The sequence below is a fragment of the Neomonachus schauinslandi genome, chromosome 15 (assembly GCF_002201575.2).
Source record: "Neomonachus schauinslandi chromosome 15, ASM220157v2, whole genome shotgun sequence".
NCBI classification, from domain to species: domain Eukaryota; kingdom Metazoa; phylum Chordata; class Mammalia; order Carnivora; family Phocidae; genus Neomonachus; species Neomonachus schauinslandi.
Genome location: NC_058417.1, coordinates 3,894,307 through 3,915,785, shown reverse-complemented (window position 1 = coordinate 3,915,785; position 21,479 = coordinate 3,894,307). Strand labels below are relative to the sequence as shown.

Here is a 21,479-nt window from a genome sequence, read left to right as displayed (position 1 = left end):
CATATCTGGTAAATTTAGTTTTGTTTTCATATTCATTTACTTCAAAGTATTACTGAAGTTCCCTTAAGATTTCTTTTTGATCCTGTGTTATTTAGAAGCATGTTGTTTAATTTCCACATATTTGGGTGTTTTCCAGTTACCTTTCTGTTACTGATTTCTCATTTAATTCCGTTGTAGTTTGAGAGCAGACATTGTATGATTTCCGTTTTTAAACAAATGTCAAAGTATGTTTTATGGCCCAGAATGTGGTTTATCTTGGTGAATATTCCATGTAAGCTTGAGAAGTATATGTATTCTGCTTCTGTTGGATGAAATAATCTATAGATGTCCATTATAGCCAGTTGATTGATAGTGATGGTGAGTTTAACTTAGTCCTTACTGATTTTCCTGCCTGCTGAATCTGTCCATTTCTGATAGAGGGATGTTAAATCTCAACTGTAATAGTGGATTTATCTGTTTCTCCTTACAGTCCTATCGGTTTTTGCCCCATGTCGTTTGATACTCTGTTGTTTAGGCATGTGCACATTAAAGATTGTTGTGTCTTCCGGGAATCAACCGCCTTATCTTTAGGTAATGATTCTCTTTGTCCCAGATAACTTTACTTTCTTTGAGGTCTGCTCTGTCTGAAATTAATAGAGCTACTCCTGTTTTCTTTTGATGAGTGTTAGTACAATTTGTCTTTCTCCATCCATTTACTTTTAATCTATATGTGCCTTTATATTTAAAGTGGGGCTCTTGTAGACAACATGTAGCTGATGCTTGTTTTTTGGATCCACTCTGACATTCTTTTTCTTTTAATTATTTTGGTTTTCCTTCTTCATTTCAATCTGGAAGCCTTTTATTTCTTTTTCTTGCCTTATTGCTCTTGCTACAATATCCAGTACAGTGTTGACTAGAAATTGGGAGAGCAGACGTCCTTGCCTTGTTCCTGATCTTAGCCGGGGAACATTCATTTGGAAGCCAGGTGTGAATTTTTCTTTTTTGGGTACTAGATGTTTTTGTATTTCTAGAAATATTCTTGAGATTTTGCGGGGGTGTTGCAGTTATTTGGGTATTATTTTGTGAGTTGGACCAGAACAGTGTTTATTTTAGAGGAGGAGTCAGCAAACCACGACCTGTGGGCCACATCTTATCCACCACCTGTTTTTGTAATGGGCTGCAAGCTAAAAACAGTTCTTCCATTTTTAAGTGGCTGAAAAATAGAAGAAGACAATTTCATGACTTGTAAAAATTATATAAAATTCAAATAAAGTTCTATGGGAGCACAACCATGCTCACTTATTTTTGTCTTACCTACGAATGCTTTCCTGCTGCAGCGGCAGAGTTGAAAGCTGCACTGGAGACCATATGGACCACAGAGCCCCAAATGTTTACTGTCTGGCCCTTCATAGAAAATGTTTGCTGGCTCCAGTGTAGAGGTAGTCTAGCCCGCTACAGAGCTAAAAGCATTCTGAGCACTCTGATGCCCCGTAAATCATGAGGCAACCTGGTTGGTGAGAATAGGAACGATGTCCAACCCAGTTTGAGCTCAGAGGGTCATTCTCGCTGGCTTGCAGGTGGTTCTTTCCCTTATGCACGTGTCCTGGTTAGTGGACACCCAACTGACGCCTCAAGGTGGACCCCGTGCAAACCTCAGAGATTCTTGTGTACGCAGCCCTTCCCTCTGTGCTGTGCCCTGCATACTCTCCCCTCCTTGACCTATTTGGATGCTTCTCAGTGCAGGGCTGGGCTCCCCCTGGGCATATGCTCCCCCATGCCCATGCTGGGCAATATTTGGGAGCACTCTAGAGCTCATCTCAGTTGTTTCCTATCCCTCGAGGAGCACTGTCCTTCATTTCCTGATGTCCGCGTCTCTCTTGAAACTGTTGTTTTATATATTTTGCCTGTGGTTTTGTGTTTTTGTTTTTTTTTTTTCCAGTTGTTTTTTCAGTTGTTTCAGGCCAGAAGTAAATCAGGTCCCTGTCACTCGCTCTTGGCCAGAAGCAGAAGTCTAATTCTGTCTTGAACTCCCTGTTCACAGTGGAATTATCTAGTAAATGGACCTCTGTGCCTCCCTTATCTCTTTAATTGTATGTACTTCTCCCATTATTGTGTCTGAAGCAAAATGAACCACACAGAGCACTGTGCACAGCAATTCACCTACAGGGCTTTATCCTTCCGGATTCACGGTTCCTGAAAGGAGTGTCTTGCTCGCTAAGAGTAATGAATTTTCTAGCATTGTTTCGTTTTTTTTTTTTTTGCCCAGAAAAGCTGCTTTCAGTCAGGAGAAGTATCCCCATCACTGAGAGGGCGCTGCGTGCAGAGACTGTGGTAGGTCAGGTGCGAGAGGATGCCACCTGCAGGTTTTTGTGTCGAGCCTCCAAAGCAGAGAGCATCCTTATTGAGATGCCCGCCCTTTGAAGGCCCCGCCGGCCTTTGGGGTGTGTGGAGGGGTGGGGACGGGACGGGCAGATGAAGGAGTGGGGGACAGTAGCTGGGTGCATTCAGGACATTTTCTTCTTCTCCCCTTACCTTGGTGTTCTGAAATGCTGTATTCCTCTTCGCTTTCCCAGCAAGCTGTTTTTCAAGGATAAGCACACACACACACACACACACAAATGGAAGCAATCTTGACGTTAAACCATTATTAGCCTTTTCTCTGCCTGAAGAATCTTGGGGATGGACTGAGGTTGCCATGGTTTTCCTTCATTGCCAGATCCTGCACTGGAAGAAATAAGGGACCATGAAGGGTCATGTCTAACTTCCTTTTGCCCATGGAATCTGTTAGCTTTTCTGTACTTTTGTTGACCCTTAGAAAACACTTTGAAAATCATCCTAAAATAACAGTTCATCGGTAGAACTTAGACTCAAGGCAATGAATGCTTTCCTTTTCTAACCTAGAAACGAAGCCTCATGACAACCAGTTAGCCAGCTTTGGCTTCTGTGCTGAAGCTGTAATTTGAGGCACCGATGGACATTAGGCAGAAGATGGGTGAGGGGCTGACATTAACCAAATCACCTCGAAAATCCCTGAGATACAACAAAGGAGGGTGACTTTTTGGTTAGACCCTTGCCTCTGAGTCGGATGGCAGACTGTGGAGGAGGAATGAAGTGCCCTTCTACCTTTACTCAGGGGCTCTCTGTAGATAGGTTGTTGGTTTTTTAAAATTTTTTATTGTTATGTTAATCACCACACATTACATCATTAGTTTTTGATGCAGTGTTCCATGATTCATTGTTTGTGCATAACACCCAGTGCTCCATGCAGAATGTGCCCTCCTTAATACCCATCACCAGGCTAACCCATCCTCCCAACCCCCTCCCCTCTAGAACCCTCAGTTTGTTTTTCAGAGTCCATCATCTCTCATGGTTCGTCTCCCCCTCCGACCTCCCCCCTTCATTCTTCCCCTCCTGCTATCTTATAGATAGGGTTTTAGTGCTGCCTCTTCGTACCACGATTCTGTCGACATTCTTTGTAGATTCTAGCAGAAAGTTGGGCACTCGTTCTGGACTTCTGTGTTCTTAGGTCCCTCAGGGTCATCACGTGAAATAGCAGCAGGGAAGGTGGCCAGCCAGACTGGCAAAGCTGGGCAGCTCATCTTTGAACCCTGGCAACCGTAACGTCACAGACAACTTTCTTGGAAGATACCCTTTCCGGTAGCTGTCACCTACACCAGGATTCCTTTCCTCAAATCTTAAAATGCAAACAAAAATAGAAACATCTACTCTTAGGACTTGCTCTGGGAGTTTTCCCAATGGAGTAATTAACTTTATCCAGCAGATCCCTCTATCCTCGTCTGTCCCTTACTTCCCCTTATCCAGGGAGAGCTCCTCCTTGTGTCAAATGTGAGAATTCCCGTTGCTTCTGTCCGGGCCCTAACTAATACAACATTAACTACTTTTCCTTATGATCTAAACTCAGAGGGCTATCTAATATTGCCCACAAGCCCACCCCTGTGTCCAGCAGAGACTGAGGTGCGTTCTTGTGCAAGCCTAGTGGGCCCTCTGTGGTCATTCCTTGATTGAAGCATATGTATTAAGTATGCTCTGTGCCACCACCTGGGCTCAGAACTGGGGCAAAAATACAGGAAAAGAAGACACAGCTCCAGCCATTGGGGCCTTTGTCATGTACTCGGTCAGGGGCCTGAGGTTGCAGCTCTTAGGAATGTCCCTTGGTTTTCTTTATTTGTTAAAATGTTGCTAACTTTTTGCTGTAGACAGTTGCGAAACTATGTAGGTAGAGAGAGTAAGATAACGATCCCATTTTGCCCGTCAATTGCTTCAACCATTACCAACTCCTAACCGGTCTTGTTTCATCTCTGTGTCTATCCACCTCCCCATCCTGCCCATCCCCGGGATTATTTTTGAAGCAAATCCCAGACGTCATATCATTTCAGTGGTGGATATTCTGGAATATCTCTCTAAAGTATGTTTATAAAAGATAAGGTTGTTTTTTTAAATATAACCACAATGCCATTATCACCCTTAATAAGTTAACAGGAATTCCTTAATGTAATCAAATATCCAGTGTTCAGATCTCCCAGATTGCCCACGATGGACTTTTTTTAGGTCATTCGATTCAGGATCTGAATGTGGTCTATACATTACAACTGACTGGTACGTCCCTTAAGTTTCTTTACTAGATAGGTGCTTTTGCCAACGCTCTCTTTTTCCCTTTGCAGTTTCTGTGTTGAGGAAGCAGGGTCATTCGCCCTGTACTTCCCCACTACCTAGACTTGCTCTTTGTAATCCCGTATATTGCTTCACATATTCCTCTGCCGCACGTGTTTTCTGTAAATTGGTAGTTAGATTTTGTGGCTTGATCAGAATCAAGTTTGTTACTTTTGGCGAGAACACGTCATGATGACGTCATGATGACTGTCCCTTTCTGGTCTGGGGCCACCAGATAGTGCTCCCACAATTACATGATGTTCAGTTGGGGGACGGCTTTTCAGAATGTCTAAAGATAGGAAGGACCCAAACACCTAATCACTGCAAAGGGATTTCCAAAAACAACGATTGTATTAGTTTTTTGTTGCTGCAGCAATAAATTTGCACAAACATAGGGAAGTTTGTGCAAGTTTATTATCTTACTGTTCCACAGGTCAGAAGTTCAATACAGCTCGTCCTGGGCCAAGATCAAGGTGTTGGCAGGGCTGGTTCCTTTCTGGAGGCTCCAGGGAAGAATTTGTTCCCTCACCTTTTCTGGCTTCTCAAGGCCCCCCACATCCCTTGGCTCACAGTCCCCTTCCGTGTTCAAAGCCAGCAACTTGCATCTCCTGACCCTCTTCGAGTCTCCCTCTGACTGCAGCTGGGAAAGCGTCTCTGGTTTGAAGGACTCACGATTACACTGGGCCCACCTGGATCATCCAGAACGCTCTCCCATCTCAAATTCCTTAGCCTTAATCACAGCTGCGGAGTTACTTTTGCCATGTAAGGTCTCGTAACCTCAGGTTCTAGGGATTGGGATGTGGACATCTCCAGGGGGCCATTATCCTGGGTAGCATGATGCTCATCCATTCTTAAAAATTAACACCATTATAATACCGACAGACGATTGATAGAGTGTGGTATGTTGCGAATGATTATGGTATCACAGTGACGGGGGTTGTGTGATGGAGGGCAGGCTAGGGGCAATGAGCTACGAGTGTGCCATTAGCGTAGTTTCGCATGGCTCTGCGTAATTGCGTGGGTCTTTATTGTTTCTGTCTCTGTGAGTAGCAGCATTTTCTCTTGCTCATTGTCTCTCGGGTGACCGCACTGCATCCCCTTAGAAATGCCACTGTAAGCCTGGAGAAGCTCAGGTCGTCAGTGTGATTATTAATGCGTGCACAGCATCTCTGTTACTTGGACCCTCTGTGTCTTTGGATTATGGAATGGAAACTTATCGTAGCACTTTACTGTAGTGAGGAGGTACCAGGTTCTTACAGAAATGAGCCGAGGAGCACAGAATTTTTGACCCTCGTTCTGTTTTGCATCAGCGAGATAACTTTTTGGTAGTCAAGTCAGACAGTGAGTCAAGGTGGAGAGAAGAGAGTGCGGTAGTATCAGTATTTCCATTCATAATCTATGTCTCTACCAGATAAAGCAACTTCGGAGCATTCATGATTCTTCTCCTAATTGAAAACTGTAGAGGAGTCTCCTTTCCTCTTGTTAAATTGTTCTACCTTTTAATCCACATTGACCCTTGACCCCTGATCCTTTATGTAGATTATTCTTGGGATGCATTTGGAATTTTACTGTAACGTCGGCCATCCTAAGGCAGCACTAGGTTGACGATAGATTTACCTTGGAGGCCATCCAAAAGGTTGTTGCTAAAGACCAAAAGGACCTCATTATAAAGTGATTTTGCTATAAAGTGGTCCCTTGGAACAATCCCTGGAGACGGCAGGTCATTTGTATAGTTAAAAATGTACATAGTGTCAAAAAATGTTACTGAGGGTTCCTTACCTCACACCGTTGGTTTAAATAAATTCCAGATGAATTAACAAGTTAGGTGTAATGGCTTAATTCCATAAAAGGACGAGGAAAAAAAATAAGTAAACGTTACTCTGCTCTTGGGTAAGAAAAGACCTTTGTGATTTCTGCTTTTGTAGATATGATTTTCTGTGACACAGTCATTTAAAAATCCCCATCAACAAGTGAAGTTGTGAATGGCTTGTTGCCCTCACCTGGCATATTGCTGGGGTAGAAAGAGTCCTTATCATTAGACTCAGCCCCAGAACATTCTTCCCAGTGCACCTGAAAGTGAAGAAGAAAGTTCAAAGAGCCCACCGAGACTGCCCAGTGAAAAACAAAAACAGAAACAAAGAAAGTAACATCACATTTTAAAGAAAGGATCTCGAGTAACTTGAATTCTTTTACCTTTAAATTTTCAAAATCTAGTGAAGTAATATATCTTCAATTTTTAAAAGAAAAATGCTATTTTCCTATACATTGTTCTGTATCCTGCTTTTTAACTGACCTATGTATCATTAACTTCTTTTAACATCAAAATGTTCATGTATGATATCATTTTTAATAGCTATCTAGTGTTTTACTCATGAATATACTATATGTTTTTAAACAAATCCCTGTGTTTGGGCATTAGATAGTTTCCAATTTTCCACTACTATACATGTATGCCTCTGGGATCCAATCAGGAAAAAGATTTGAACAGGGAAAATGTAATATTTTTATTAACCTGAGCAGGGGAGTAGAGGAACAAGGCAGGATACTCAGTGACTGGCAAGCCTAAGTCCTACTGGCCGCTCCGGGGGAGGGACTGCTGGTCGAGCAGGGCCCCGGGACACTCAGTGGCCAGCGAGCCCAAGTCCCGCCGGCCACGTGGTGGTGGGGGGGGGGGCAGTAGCTGTAAGCACTGCAGGAGCTTGTCGAGGGAGCAGGCGGGAGCCCAGAAGCCAGACACCATCCTTCTGCCGAGTCTCTGCAGTCCCGCCTATTGACAGAGCTGGCAAAGGAAAAAATACTTAAAGGATCCAGATGCATTTTCACTGAACAGCCAGCCAAAAAGGGTGACTTTGGGACTGAGAGGCAATAAACTGATAACCAGCCTAGGAAATGTTTCAGGGAATATCCTTGTAAATACTTCATTGCATACCGTCTGAATGTTTTCTTACGTTCGTACACATGGAATTGAGAGATGAAAAGTTGGCACGATTTGCTCTGTAGAAAGGTATGTTTCCTGTCCTCCCGTGACAATGCTTAGGAGCTTCTCCTTCACACGTTTGTTAACCCTGGGCATTAGCATGCATTTCAATCCTTCCAAATATGATAATCCAAAAAAAATCTCATCATTGTTTCTTATCGATATTTTTTAAAAATCAGTGCTCTCAAAACTTTTATTTATTTTTCCTTTGGTATTCTTTTGTGAACTTCATGTCTCTATCCTTTGCCCATTTATAAAATTGGAATATTTTTCTTACTAATCCGCCTATGCTCTTTATGTATTGAAGTTTAAAACGTTGATGTAGTCAAATCTTATGTTATTTCATTTGTAATATTTAAAATTTTAATTTATCTGGGAATCGTTTTAGTTTAAGGTATGAGGTAGGTATTTAATATTTTTTTCTTTATTTTCTATTTAATATTAACTGTTTTTTCTCTTTTCCTGACCTAAGTGTTATTTTTACAGTATACTGAATTGTATTACATGCCTGGGTATGGACTTCAAGTTGTTTTCCTTTGGTATTTAGTGGCCTCTTTTACTTTTCCTTTCAGAACAGGATGCAGGCCTGGATGCCCTGTCCTCTATTATAAGTCGCCAGAAACAGATGGGGAAGGAAATTGGGAATGAACTAGATGAACAAAACGGTAAGAACATGTCTGGGGTTGACCACATTTGCCGTTTAGCATAAATACTAAAGGCTCGAATATTTGTTAAATGATTTTAATACTACAAAACACGTAGTTTAGCATTGATGGATTATTACAGTTCAACGCAGTTGAGGGTGCTTTGTGGCAGATTTAGATTCTAGTTAGCTGAACACTATGTAAAAAAATTTGGTAAGAAATTTCTAGTCCTTTGTCGCTGCTTTAAAAAATACTTTGTTTTACGAGCCACATGTCCCAGGAGCTTTACCTTTATGTGATAATGGGATGAAATTGCTCAGAGCGTCGTACACTGGTGTGTGGCGCTCCGGGCCGCGGGGACCCTGTGTCATCCACATACCCAGTGGAGCTGGCTCCTCTTCCCTCATAAATTCCAGACTGCGGGGCAGAAAAGTGCTTGAAGATCTCTGTTCAGGACTTGATGTGACAGGTCTGGTTGGAGCAAGATTAATTTGCAAACCACAGCAGGATGGCTTGGGGAAAACAGAGCTTTGTTGAGGCCTACCTGAAAAGTTCCCGTGCTTGGGGCATGTGGTGCGAGGGGACAGGGCCTGGTAGGAGCCCTGCGGTGGTTGGAATGGAGAGGAAGAGGACAGAGGCAGGTGACTGATGGTACTTGTACTGTGATGGACAGTTGGGGGGCCGGGGGGCCAGTGGTCTGTAAGTGGAGATCCCGAGTCCAGTTGGGACATGTCCAGTTAGAGATGCCAGTGAGCCATCCGAGTGGCAGTGTTGAGTAGACAGTTGGAGGTTTGGTACCAGAGCTCAGTGAGAGCACAGGACCAGCAAGGAGGGATGTCAGAAGTTTCTGACATGTGGAGGTGACGTGTGAAAGCATAGGAACGATGGGGTCTCCATCTGTGTCATTGCATTTAATCAGTACACAGCATCATGAAGGTGACGCTAGCCCTGTTTGCTAGCGATGGAGCTCAGAGTGGCTGAGGGGCCTCCTAATGTCACATCACTTGTAAGTGACAGCATCGAAATTCCAGCACGGGTCATCTGATTGTCGTGACCGCTTTTTCTACCACATTGCCCTTCCTGTCTGAGGAAGACAACAGAAGGAGAGAAAAGTGGGAGGTTCTAAGGTTTTAGCTCTGGTGGCAGTGCCATGGAGGCTCACGGTGGCATGGCTTTCAAGAAAAATGACCACAGACCTGGGAGCACGGCAGCCCTGGGAATGGACGATGCTCACTCTGAGGGCAGGGCTGCACCTGTCAGAACTCTACAGCAAGTATTTCTTGTCTCGATCTCCATAAAGAATGAGTTCCTTTCTTCCCCCAACACTACTGCATTTATCATAAATAAATAAATTCATGTATTTATAAGTAGATTGCTAAAGCAAATGGAGAAACCCTCTATCTTTATAATGCTAATAGTGGTTATTACTAGTTTAAGCACAGAGGGGAGGATATTTGAGTCCTTTTCCTGATGGTGCTAACGTGAATGTACTAATTAATATATTTGCATATAATTCAGTGATTGGCCAGTTCCTTCCTAGAGAGAGTGTTAGTAAGAAACTAAGCTCTAGAGAAAATCTGCTCATCATAGGTATAATTGTTCTTTAAAAAAAATTTTTATTTTTATTTATTTGTTTATTTTATTTTTTTTTAATTTATTTATTTGAGAGAGCGAGAATGAGAGAGAGAGAGAGAGAGAGTACATGAGAGGGGGGAGGGTTAGAGGGAGAAGCAGGCTCCTCGCCGAGCAGGGAGCCCGATGTGGGACTCGATCCAGGGACTCCAGGATCATGACCTGAGCCGAAGGCAGTTGCTTCACCAACTGAGCCACCCAGGCGCCCCAAAAAATTTTTTATTAATTTTAGAGAAGGGGGAGGGGCAGAGGGAGAGGGAGAGAATCTTAAGCAGGCTCCTCACTGAGCGCCCAGGCCTACCTCAGGCTCAATCCCACGACCCTGAGATCACGACCTGAGCCAACCCAATAAGCCACCCAGGCGCCCCTGATTATTCTTTCTCTAAAGGAAATATAGCCTATTTAGCGGTCAGACTAGGAAGGATTCTAGCCACCAGGATGGTGAAGCATGCCCATCCTGTGATGTGCCTTGGTAAGCCACCGTGTAGTCATTTCTGGGTAGGTGGCTAAGAACGGATGGTACATTCTTTGGTGGGTGACTTGCTGACTTCCCGGGTGAGATCACCATGCATCTTTCCAGCATAAGCAATCATACCAGCATGTCCTTGTCTTGTCTTCCCTGTAGTCTGGTGGTTATCATACTTTGCTGCCCATTAGAATCACCCGGGGGGCTTTTAAACTCCTGGAAGCTCAGGCCATGCCAGTGTTTTAGATTTCTTTTATTGCTGTAACAAATTGCCACAAACTTAGTGGCTTAAAAACAACACACATTTATCATCTTATAGTTCTGGAGGTCAGAAATCTGACCCAGATCGACCTGGGCTAAAGAAAAAGCAAGGTGTGGGCAGGGCTGCATTCCTTTGTGGAGGCTCCAGGGGAGAATTAATTTCCTTGCCTTTTCCAGCTTCTAGAGGCTTCCTCCATTCCTTGGCTCATGGCCCCCTCCTCCATCTTCAGAGCCAACACCAGTGAACTGAGTCCTGCTAAATCACATCACCCTGACCTTTAACTTCTGTCTCCCTCTTCTGCTCTTAAGGACCTTTGTGATTCCATCTGGCCCACCCAGATAATCTAGGATAATTTCCCCATTTTAAGGTCAGTTGGTTAGCAACGTTAATACCTCTTGGCCATGTACTATAACATATTTACAGGTTCCGGGGACTGGAATGTAGACACCTTCCAGGGACCATTGTTCCACTCCCCACACTACTTATACCAGTTAGACTAGAGTCTCCAGGGGTGGGGCTCAAGCTTCCACATCTGTAAGGCTTCCCAGATGTTTCATTGTGCTGCCGAGTTTGGGAACCAGTGTCTCCATTGAATGTGAGCACTCTCCGTTCATGTTGTCTCTCCCGTGCCCGCATTGCAGCTACAGATCCCACTCACGTGCACAGAAGTACACGCAGAGTTACATAGACAAACACGTACCATCCTCACCACGGTTCTGATCTCATATTTTACCCCCATCCTTTTCCCTTCTTCCTCCATACCTCCCAGTCCTCAGCTCCATCCCAGCCCTGGATGCATACATGTGTACGTAGGCAAACAGGAGGTATTTTTCCACTTAGTTGCCAAAATAAGCTGTGTTTTCTCTGTGGTGGCCTCCCAGAGAGATTGCAGTTATGCTGGTGGTTTTCTAATGTGCACATTTGCTCCTCAGAAATAGGGCAGAGTCAGCCATTTTCCTTCATAGGGACTGAGAGACTCTCTGAGGATAAAAAATTATATCCCTGCCAAGACTACAATCAGCCTTTATTCCTTTTGTCAAAAGCAAAAAGGCCATTATATCCGTAGGTATTGAGAACAGGGTGGCAGCCCCATCTGGATTTTTATTGTGACCTGAGTGTATAATGAGGAGCCAGGGACACTGGAGAAGGATGCCACTTTTGTTGTAAATATCTCTATTTGATTTACTGACCTACTGAATTAGTCTTTTGGTTTTCATTAAATGAGAAAAACAATAGGGTAAGATAATGGCCAGCTGGCTCTTTTGGAATCAACTACCAAAACCTTACTAACAAAATACACTGTATTTAGGACATAACCACAAAGCTAATTATCATCAGTTTAGGAATTTGGGTTCCAGTCTTCTCACATAGATTTAAAAAGGGCCAGACCAACACCAGTAACTGCCCTGTTCATATGCCGATGACCAAGCCTAATGAGGAAAAGGATTAGCAGTTAAGTGAAAATCCCAGTACTGGAGACCTAAACTGTACCTGGGTCTGAGGGTTGGGGAACCGAGCCAAGGAGATCACCTTGTGGAAATACAGAGTTCAGTGCCCTTCAGTTCAAGCCGAAATGTATGGATGGCTGGGCACAAAGGGCTCATGTCAGACTACCCAGGTGCCGTTCCAGAATGGGGAGTCATGGTGCTGGTTTACCAAACCGTTCCTTAAAGTTCATGCTCAAGAGGACAGGGCCTTTTGAAAAGAACACTAACACAAGAAAATGATTGGGATTGACTTGACTAACATAGTAGTTCCTGAGACCTCATTTTGGCATTGGCCAAACCTTAAGGTCATCACCAAGAAGGACCACAGAGGCATGGTTCCGATGGTAGAAACAGCACCAAGAACAGACTGTTCCATGAAGTTTTGCTAATGTGTGCCAATCCTCATCATTCTTTTTGATGTTCAGATGTCCCAAATTTGGCCCAATCCTTCTGATGCTTCTCTCTTAACCTTTGAGCACTTCCTTGTTTTCTGAAAGAAACCAAAATGACAAAGAAGGACATCTGCCTTCACCGTGTCAGTACTGAGATTGAGGAGACCAGTGTGTCCTTTCAAAGAGCTAGAAAATATGACTAATGTCCTTGAAGGACATAAGATGACCAAAGATTTCATATACACATCAGTGAGTTGCCATTGTAAAGGTCTATTAGAGCCCCTCAACTGAATTTTCATGTTGAACATTTAAGAAAGTAATGTGGTAGACTGAATAACAGCCCCCTCCCCCCCCCAAAATACGCACGTCTTGATCCCTGGAATCTGTGAATGGCACCTTATTATGGCAGAAGGGACTTTGTTGATGTGTTAATAATAAATTAAGGATATTGAGACAGGGAGATCATGCTGGATTATGTGTTTGGGTCCCAAAATGTGATCACAAGTGTCCTTATAAAAGGGAGGCAGAGAGATTTGAGGCAGAAGAAGAAAAGGTGGCGACTGAAAAGATGCTATTCTGCTGGTTTTGAAGATGGAGGTAGGGGCCACAAGCCAAGGGATACAGGGAACACAGCTCTAGAAGCTGGAAAAGGCCAGAAAATGAGTTCTGAGCCCCTGAAGGGACACCTTACCTTCAGTCCAGTGAAACTGACTTTGGACTTCTGATCTCCAGGACTGTAAGGGAATGAGTGTGGTTTTTTTTGGGGGGGGAGGGCGGGTAGTGGGTTTCTTTTCTGGGTCTTAGATCACACTTTATTCCAGAACATGCATATATTTGACTCCTAGAAAACCTGGTGCATACTGTTGGGGAGGAAGAATTTTCCTCTGTCCTTCAAGGTCCTTCCAGCTGGACTGGAAATCAAACTGACATGAGACAGATTTACAGGAGAAAATCAAATTTAGTTTGGTACATACAGGGAATTCACACAGACATGAAATTTGAGTGTGTGTTAAGCCCCTAAGTTTGTGATAATTTGTTAGAACAGCAACAGGAAGCTAATATAAGTAATAATGGTGTATTTTTATCAATTGTCAGTGAATTCTGGTTAACCGCCCTTATGCTAAAAAATGTATTTTGAGTCTTCCAGGTGTCTGTAGCTCTTCTTCTCAAAGAGACTTCTTCAAAGCAGGCTTCACAGAAGGATGTTTGCATTGCTGGTGCCCCAGTCAGTCTCTACCCGAAGGCCTCTCAAGCTGTTTATTTATTTAGCACTTTGATAATAGAATTTAGTCTTGTATTAATGAAATAAATGTGTGGGCAGTTTGGTGAAGGAATCTTTTTGCGGTGTATCCAGGATCAGAATTTCCCAAAGTGTGTTAGGCAAGGTGATTTTCGAAAATATGTTGAGAAACACTTCCATTTTAATAGTTGCATATTTCAACGAAGTAAAAATGACTAACATTTGAAACCTGTAATTTCACAGCAATATAAAATTTCCTTATTCAATTAAATCGTATAAGCAGAAAAATAAGCATAATATGTACCATAATAAGCTTAATATTTATGTAATAATTTATTATAGAAGCATAATAGTGAGTTGATATAAAGGAAAACATTAAGCATATATGGTGCAGGTGAAATATGAACACAGCAAAGAATTCTAAAGGTGGTATTTGAAAAGCTGACATTTGGGAAACACCGCTATAAGAAGACTCTTTTTGTTCAAGTCTGGGTTGCTATAGAGTACTTACTTGGTTTTCAGCCTTGTCCTGGGACAGTGCTCTGTGATTTAATAAGTGCCCCCTTTCCACTTGGCCTTTGCGGCGGTGAGATCACACATTAGACAAGCAGAGGGGTTGGAGGACCAGCTGGAGTGATGCCTCCCAGCCCTGCAAGCTTGTAGCTCTGTAAGGCAGTGGCTGTGGTAGGAGCGATGTTGTCGGGTCCTGCACCCCAGAACCTAAACACAGCTGCCCTTTGAGGGAAGCAAGACAGGCGGGAACCGCTTTTCTTTCAAGGAAATATAAAATGGCCGGAGGTGTAGGGAGTTCCCATGACTGCTTGGCAGGTGGCATGTGAGAAAAGTGACATCTGATCCACTGCCCAGAGCTGTGTCCCAGGAGAGCTGCGCCCAGACTTGGCGAGCATTTCCCTGTAGCATCAGGCACTTTACCGGTCAAGTGGGCTTTTATGAATTGATGTGGGAACCTAAGCCCCCACCCCCAAATTTGTAATAGAGACATGTAAATGTCAGGTGGGGAAACAGTTTTCTCTGAGTGGCTGTGCTGATCCGGATTCGTTTCCTTTACTGGGATTTCTTTCGGTGGACTTGGCCGACTGCTAGGATTAGTGGAGCGGGCTCTCATGCCTGCACTTCATTCATAAAGAAGCTTGTGAGTTACTTCATCTCTGAGATTCTGAGGGTGGGAAGGAGTTTGGGGTCATCCATCCCCAGGCCTCCAATCCGCCTGCCATCTTTTAGAGGAACGGCGCTCAGTCATCTCTGACCTGTGGTCATCTGTGCTTGCCTCTGATGTCTCCTGGGGGTGGAGGCTGCACCGTGAATCCTCTTGATGCGCAGAATCCCCAGGGGCAGCTCACCTTTCTTCCATCCACATTTGTGCATATGTTTGCACGTTTGAGATGAAATCAACTTTTTTTTCCCTATTACACCTAGTAAGGTCTTTGCCCTAAATCCAAATTAATATTTTTCCTTCCCTAGTGCATCCTCTGTTCTCTCAGCAAACATGGAGTGCCAGTTACGTGCTAAGCTCTGCTGGAAGGCATGCGTCCAGCTGTGGTAAAAGACACGGCTTCTGCCCTCCTGGAGCTTTTGTTCTAGTGGGGGAGGCAGAGATCAGACAGATCACTACACAGATCCCCAGCTGGAGACCACGGTGAGCAACATACAGGGTGCTCTTTGGAACACACAATAGGAGAGCCTGACAGAGTTTGAGACTCGGGAAAGCCTTCCCTGAGGAAATGATATTGGTACTGAGATTTAAGGGGAAGAGCATTTCAAACAGAGGGAACAGCATATGCAAAGGCCCTGATGTGGAGAGGAGCACAGCAAGGCTGAGGAATATGCGAGAAGGCCAACATCCCCAGAGTGCAGAGAGCCTTGGAAGACGAGAAGGGAGGGCAGGCTGAGGGAGGGCAGGGGCTGTGTAGGGGAGGCCATCGACTGCCACTGTGCAGTGCCCTGAGCATCCATCACGTTAGCGCTGTCTGTTGTGCGGAATTGCCCAATTTCTTACTTCGTCAGTCCTGTAATTTTGCCTGTGTAATTCCCTTAGACTCAGGGAGACAGGTCTATAAATGCACGTGTGTGCTTTCTGCATTGTTCCACAGTAGTTAGTGCGTCTAAACTGAGAGTGTCCAGTCACTCTTGGGGAGGAGAAGTGAGCACATTGGTGGCGGCATTTATTCATTTATCGAACATGGTTCTTTATATCGTGAAAACTAGCAATAGCACCTAAAAACCAAATCCGTCCCCCCCTTTTTTTTAACTGCGCTTACTGTCTGGCTGGAGGAGACGGACATTAAGCAGGTACTCGCCCACATCGGGGTGTTTTCTCTGATTGTGGTAAGAGCTGTGAGGGAGGCGGCCAGCTGCTGTGGCCGAGCTGACACAGAGCTCCATGGCCAGATGGTGGCTGAGGTCTCGGGGAGGGGCCGAAGTTGGCCAGGGAAGGGGGAGCGGGCAGTTGCCGCCTCCAGGGAGTAGCCAGACGTCCCATGTGAGGTCTCAGAGGCTGGAGAGAACCTTGCAAGTTTGAGAAATCCAGAGAAGGCCTTTGTGGCCGGGGGAAGAGTGAGTCAGGAGGCAAACGGACCGAGATGAGGTTGTGCAGGGATCCGGAGCCGGGGCTGGGAAGGCGTCACAGTGTGAACACCTAGTAAGCCCTGAAAATTACAGAGGTTTTATATTTTCCCGGGAAGGACTCTGGTTTATTTTAGCCACAATCAACAGTCCTAGTCAGGAAGCAGTTATGTTAACAGTAATTTTGAACAGGACTGCGGCTCTGGGCTCATGTGTACTATTTCTTCTTTTCAAATATACAAAAGCCTATACATCCTCCTTCGGATAGCACTTCTGTGCACCACAAATAACTGTGTTTGGTGCCTTTTTTAAAAAACTTTTTTATCACTGAGTCCATTACATTTTATAAATGGCCATTGCTTTTTTTTTCTTTTTTAACTCCTTGTTTCTTAATTTCCAAACATATGTGTTGATTTTCTCATTGAGTTGCCTAGGGGCCAGAGAATTATGCCCTATACCATACTGGTTCTTCTCTGCTTGTTCGGATGTCCTCTGGGGCGTGGGAATGGCCCTGAGTAGTCACTGCCCCACGTGCGCCTGAGGAGAAGGTGCAGTTTCCACGCCGTGGAGACAGGGCTGTGAAAATGCTTTCTAGGGGACCAGCCTTCTGAATGCTCTTGTCCACATCTTGACATGACCTCCCACCTCTCTGCTTCCTCTGTCAATTTCTGCAAGAGGCACGTAAAATCTGCTTCCTTGTCTGTGACGTTAGCAGTTTTTCCATGTGATCGGGTCTTTCTTTTTTATTGTCTACCTTTTAAGCAAAGGCTTTTAGGCACGTATATGCACAGGGTTATTTTATTTTTGGTGGTTATATCTTTTTATCACTATGGAAAGATCTGCCTTTATCTCTAATGTCTTTGCCCTTTCGGGCTGTTGATCTGGTATTAATATCACTCCCTAGGCTTTCATTTGGTTAGTGTTTGCCTGGTATAGCGATTCTCACACATTGTGGTCTAAGGACCGCTTTGAATTCTTCAAAAATGTTGAGAACTCCTGAGACGTTTGGTTTATGTGGGTTAATCTCTATCAATATTAACTGCATTTGAAATGAAAAGTAGGCATTTTAAAAACATTTATGAATTCTTTTAAAAAGCAGTAGCACACCTTACTTGTTAACGTAAATAACTTGAATTTTATGAACAATAACCCCCAAACATCAGCAGCTTCAGCTAGGAAATGGCTTCTATTTTTTATCTTTCGGTGCTTGTCTGTTGTAAGTCATTGGCGGGCATAGTTAATTGAGTCCTTGGCTGATGCAATAGCCACCATTTCAAACATTGCGGGATACTGTGTCTGAGATAAGAGAGCTCTCCAGGGACTTGTTCGTGTGATGAAATGCTCTGGCCCAGAAGCGACTGGTCAACCTCTTTCACAGCTCATTGGTCAGAGCTAATCATGTGCCCCCACCCAGCCGCCAAGAGGTGTAATCCTACCAATATGTCTAGTTGGATGTTGGAGGGGACAGAAGGTACTGGTTCAAGGGCACATGGGGTATCATGGGAACAGTATTCAGCAGTTAAGAGCCAAACTGCTTCTGATACTTACTAGCTGTGTGACCTTGAGCAAGTAAGTTACTTCTTCTCGCCTAAGCTTCTCATCTGTAAAATGAGGATTTTAGTGCCTATTTCAGAGTGTTGTTAGAATAGTGCCTCACGGGCGCCTGGGTGGCTCAGTCGGTTAAGCGACTGCCTTCGGCTCAGGTCATGATCCTGGAGTCCCGGGATCGACTCCCGCATCGGGCTCCCTGCTCGGCGGGGAGTCTGCTTCTCCCTCTGACCCTCCTCCCTCTCATGCTCTCTGTCTCTCATTCTCTCTCTCAAATAAATAAATAAAATCTTTAGAAAAAAAAAAAAGAATAGTGCCTCACACACTGTAAATGCTGTAAAACTGTTTTATTCCATTATTAACTATATTTGTTCACAGTACAGACTTCTGGGTCAAATGGTAGGCTGAGCTGATGGGGGAGTCCTCCCACTTCCTCTTCCAAACACATGGAGATGTAAGATGAAACATTTTTTTAAATTGTTTTATAATTCTTAGCTGACCTCGAAGGCAAGAAAGGGAGTTCTCCAGGTGTCAGAAATGAAGGCACTTCACCCTTGTGGTGAGCGGAATCGAAGACTCGTGGCCTTCAGAGAGAGCTGAACCCGACGTGTTCCTTGGGGATCAGTGTGTAGACACCCATGCGGGGATGGGAATTGAGGCTGTGAGCCCTGTGCCCTGTGAAGGGCTGCAAGTGGGTCCTCGTGTAAAGCCAGGAGCTGGGAAATGGGAAATAAAAGATGTCCCAAAGCCAGAAACTTTGGGAAAGCTAATGTCCCCCACCCCCACCAAGAATGAGATGCTCAGTTAGGCCACCCACCTCGGGCCACAGCCACCCTTATATTTTTAACATGCATACCTAAGTTTACATTTTTCTAAGAAAGTCTAAAGCAAATAAATATCTCAGAATAAATCAAGTTTAGAATGCTTAAACTTTCCTTCAAACTCCTCATCTTTTGTGCTGTTTTCAATGGAGCCCCCCCTTTTTCCCTACAGTCAGTATTTTATTCTGATTTACCAGCATAGTTTACTGATTTCTGTTATAATTGTTGTAGTCATTCTGTTACTCAGCTCTTCTGGCTGATTTTTTTTTCTATTTTTAGAAAACTATACTTTTAAAACACCAATACACTTTAATGCTCACAGCTCTTTTTCCACAGAAGTATGTTTTGTTTGTTTTAAAGAGAGAGAGAAAGGAAGGGCAGGGGCAGAGAGAGAGAGAAAGGAAGGGCAGGGGTAGAGAGAGAGAGAATCTCAGGTAGGCTCCATGCCCAGTGTGGAGCCCGACGCGAGGCTCAGTCTCATGACCCTGAGATCGTGACCTGAGCCGAAACCAAGAGTCGGACACTCAACCCACTGAGCCACCCAGGTGCCCCCAAAAGTATGTAAAGTTGTAAAAACCTTTGAGTAGTACTAGTTAGAACATAAAATTTCTCCTTTAGCTCCTCATGTTATTTCTGTTTCTTCTGGGTGAGTTTTGGTTTGTTCATCTCGGTCTTTGCCTTTCATGCTATTTCGGGCTGAATTACATACCCTCAAAATTCATGTGTTGAAGTCCTAACTCCCAGAACCTGAGAATATGAGCGTGTTTGGAGCTTGGGTCTTTAAAGAGATGATTTAGCTGAAATGAAGTCATTAGGAGGGGCCCTCATCCGCTATGATTGATGTCCTTCTATGAAGAGAGGAGGACATAGACATACATGGAGGGAAGATCATGTGAGGATGTAGGGAGAAGGGGGCCATCTGCCAGCCACAGAGAGAGGCCCTCAGAAGAAGCCAGCCTTGGGGCGCCTGGGTGGCTCAGTTGGTTAAGCGACTGCCTTCGGCTCAGGTCATGATCCTGGAGTCCCGGGATCGAGTCCCGCATCGGGCTCCCTGCTCAGCAGGGAGTCTGCTTCTCCCTCTGACCCTCTTCCCTCTCATGCTCTCTGTCTCTCATTCTCTCTGTCTCAAATAAATAAATAAAATCTTAAAAAAAAAAAAAAAGAAGAAGAAGCCAGCCTTGCCCACACCTTGATCTCATACTTCTAAAGCCTGCAGAATTGTGAGAAAATAAGTTTCTGTTGTTTCAGATTCCCATTCTTGGTACTTCGTTGTGGCCACCCTAGTGGACCAATACCCATGGTATGAAATTCTTTATTGACTTCATATTTATGAATCAAAGACCATGTCAATGAGTATGGGTAGCTAACATGGGCTTTCTTTGTATTTAGGTGGGTTTATTTACTCAACAGTCTTCTTTCTTGAATGGGAGTTGTGTACTGTGTACTGTGTTTCAATGGACAGGGTATACCAGTAGGCAGGTTTCCCTTTAGGGTGTGTGATTAGGTAGAAGAGATTCAGGTTATAACCCTCATCCCAGAATTAACTAAGGTAAGGAGAACTTTAATCTTCGGTGACATCTTTTATATATTTTATTTCTTTTCCCCTCTCTGTCTATTCTAGAGTCTCTTTGACTCGTTTGCTAGCCTGGCCACCAACACCATGGGCACTCGCCAGGCAACCCTTCCCCTCTAGAGAGAGCTGTTCTAGGGACTCCAGCTGGGACCCAGTACTGCAGACTTTAGTCTACACAGAACAGGCCCAAGAGCCAACTGGCCTAGCGTTTCTGTAGACAATTCTCCACTCAGATGCCCTGATTCCTGCCTGACAGCCACTTCTTTGTAGGCCGTTCTTTGGCTCCCAATAGCCATTGACTCACTCCGAGCTTGGAGGCTCTCCAGAGTTCTTTCAGGAAGAAAGAGCTCCTATCTGTAACTCTGATGATGTATTGCAGGTTCCAGTTTTGGTTGACTTGTCAATACAGTCCCAACTATCTTCTTTTTAGAAGAAAGCCTTTACAATGACTTATTCACTGATAGCACTCTGTGTTTTCAGTGCCACCATGGATTTCTTCTTTCAAAAAATATTTTTACTGGCATTGCATTGTGCTCTTGGGAAGAAAGGGGGCAGCATGTATGTTTACTCTACTGTCCTGAGCTCAGAGTCTCTTTTATATTTCTTTACAAGGTCACAATATCTATAGAAATTGTTTTTGCTGAAACAGCTAGTGTTCTGGAAGCTTCAGTTAAACAAGTTTTTAATATAGTCTGTGAAAGTTGTTCTCTAGGGCTTCTGTGATTTGAGTGATACCCTCAAGTTATCACTGATGTGTTTGTTTATAGATACATTTTTGTAAAGATAAGACAATTAGAGATATCAAAGAAGGTGATTATTTTCCATTCACTTATGGTATTAAATACTGGTAAATGTAAAATCAGTTCTTTATCAGAACATTCATTAAAAAGAAAAAAAAGAGGATTAGGGCGCCTGGGTGGCTCAGTCGGTTAAGCGTCTGACTCTTGATTTTGGCTCGGGTCATGATCTGAGGGTGGTGAGATCGAGAGCCGCGTCAGCCTCCGCACTGAGCACGAGTCTGCTGGAGATTCTCTCTCTCCCTCTCCCTCTGCTACTTCCTCCCCCTCCCTCTCTAAAAGAAAAAAATCATTACTCATCTCTAGGGAGGGGCTAGTTTATATAATGGGGTCTGGTGAGGGGGAGAAAGAGAATGACTTAGCGAGAGCAAGTGTGTTGTTCCAACAATAATTGTCTGACACCACCT

At 44.1% G+C, this 21,479-nt stretch overlaps 1 protein-coding gene across 3 annotated transcripts in view; it reads left to right on the top strand.

The window, feature by feature from the left end:
* The window catches only part of STX8 (syntaxin 8), a 248,449-nt gene that overhangs the window by 53,437 nt on the left and 173,533 nt on the right, over positions 1–21,479 (top strand). For all 3 annotated transcript variants that reach the window (XM_021694545.1, XM_021694546.2, XM_021694547.1), the window contains exon 6: positions 8,200–8,292. In XM_021694545.1, coding sequence (XP_021550220.1) covers positions 8,200–8,292 — 93 coding nt within the window. The remainder of the gene's footprint in view (positions 1–8,199; positions 8,293–21,479) is intronic.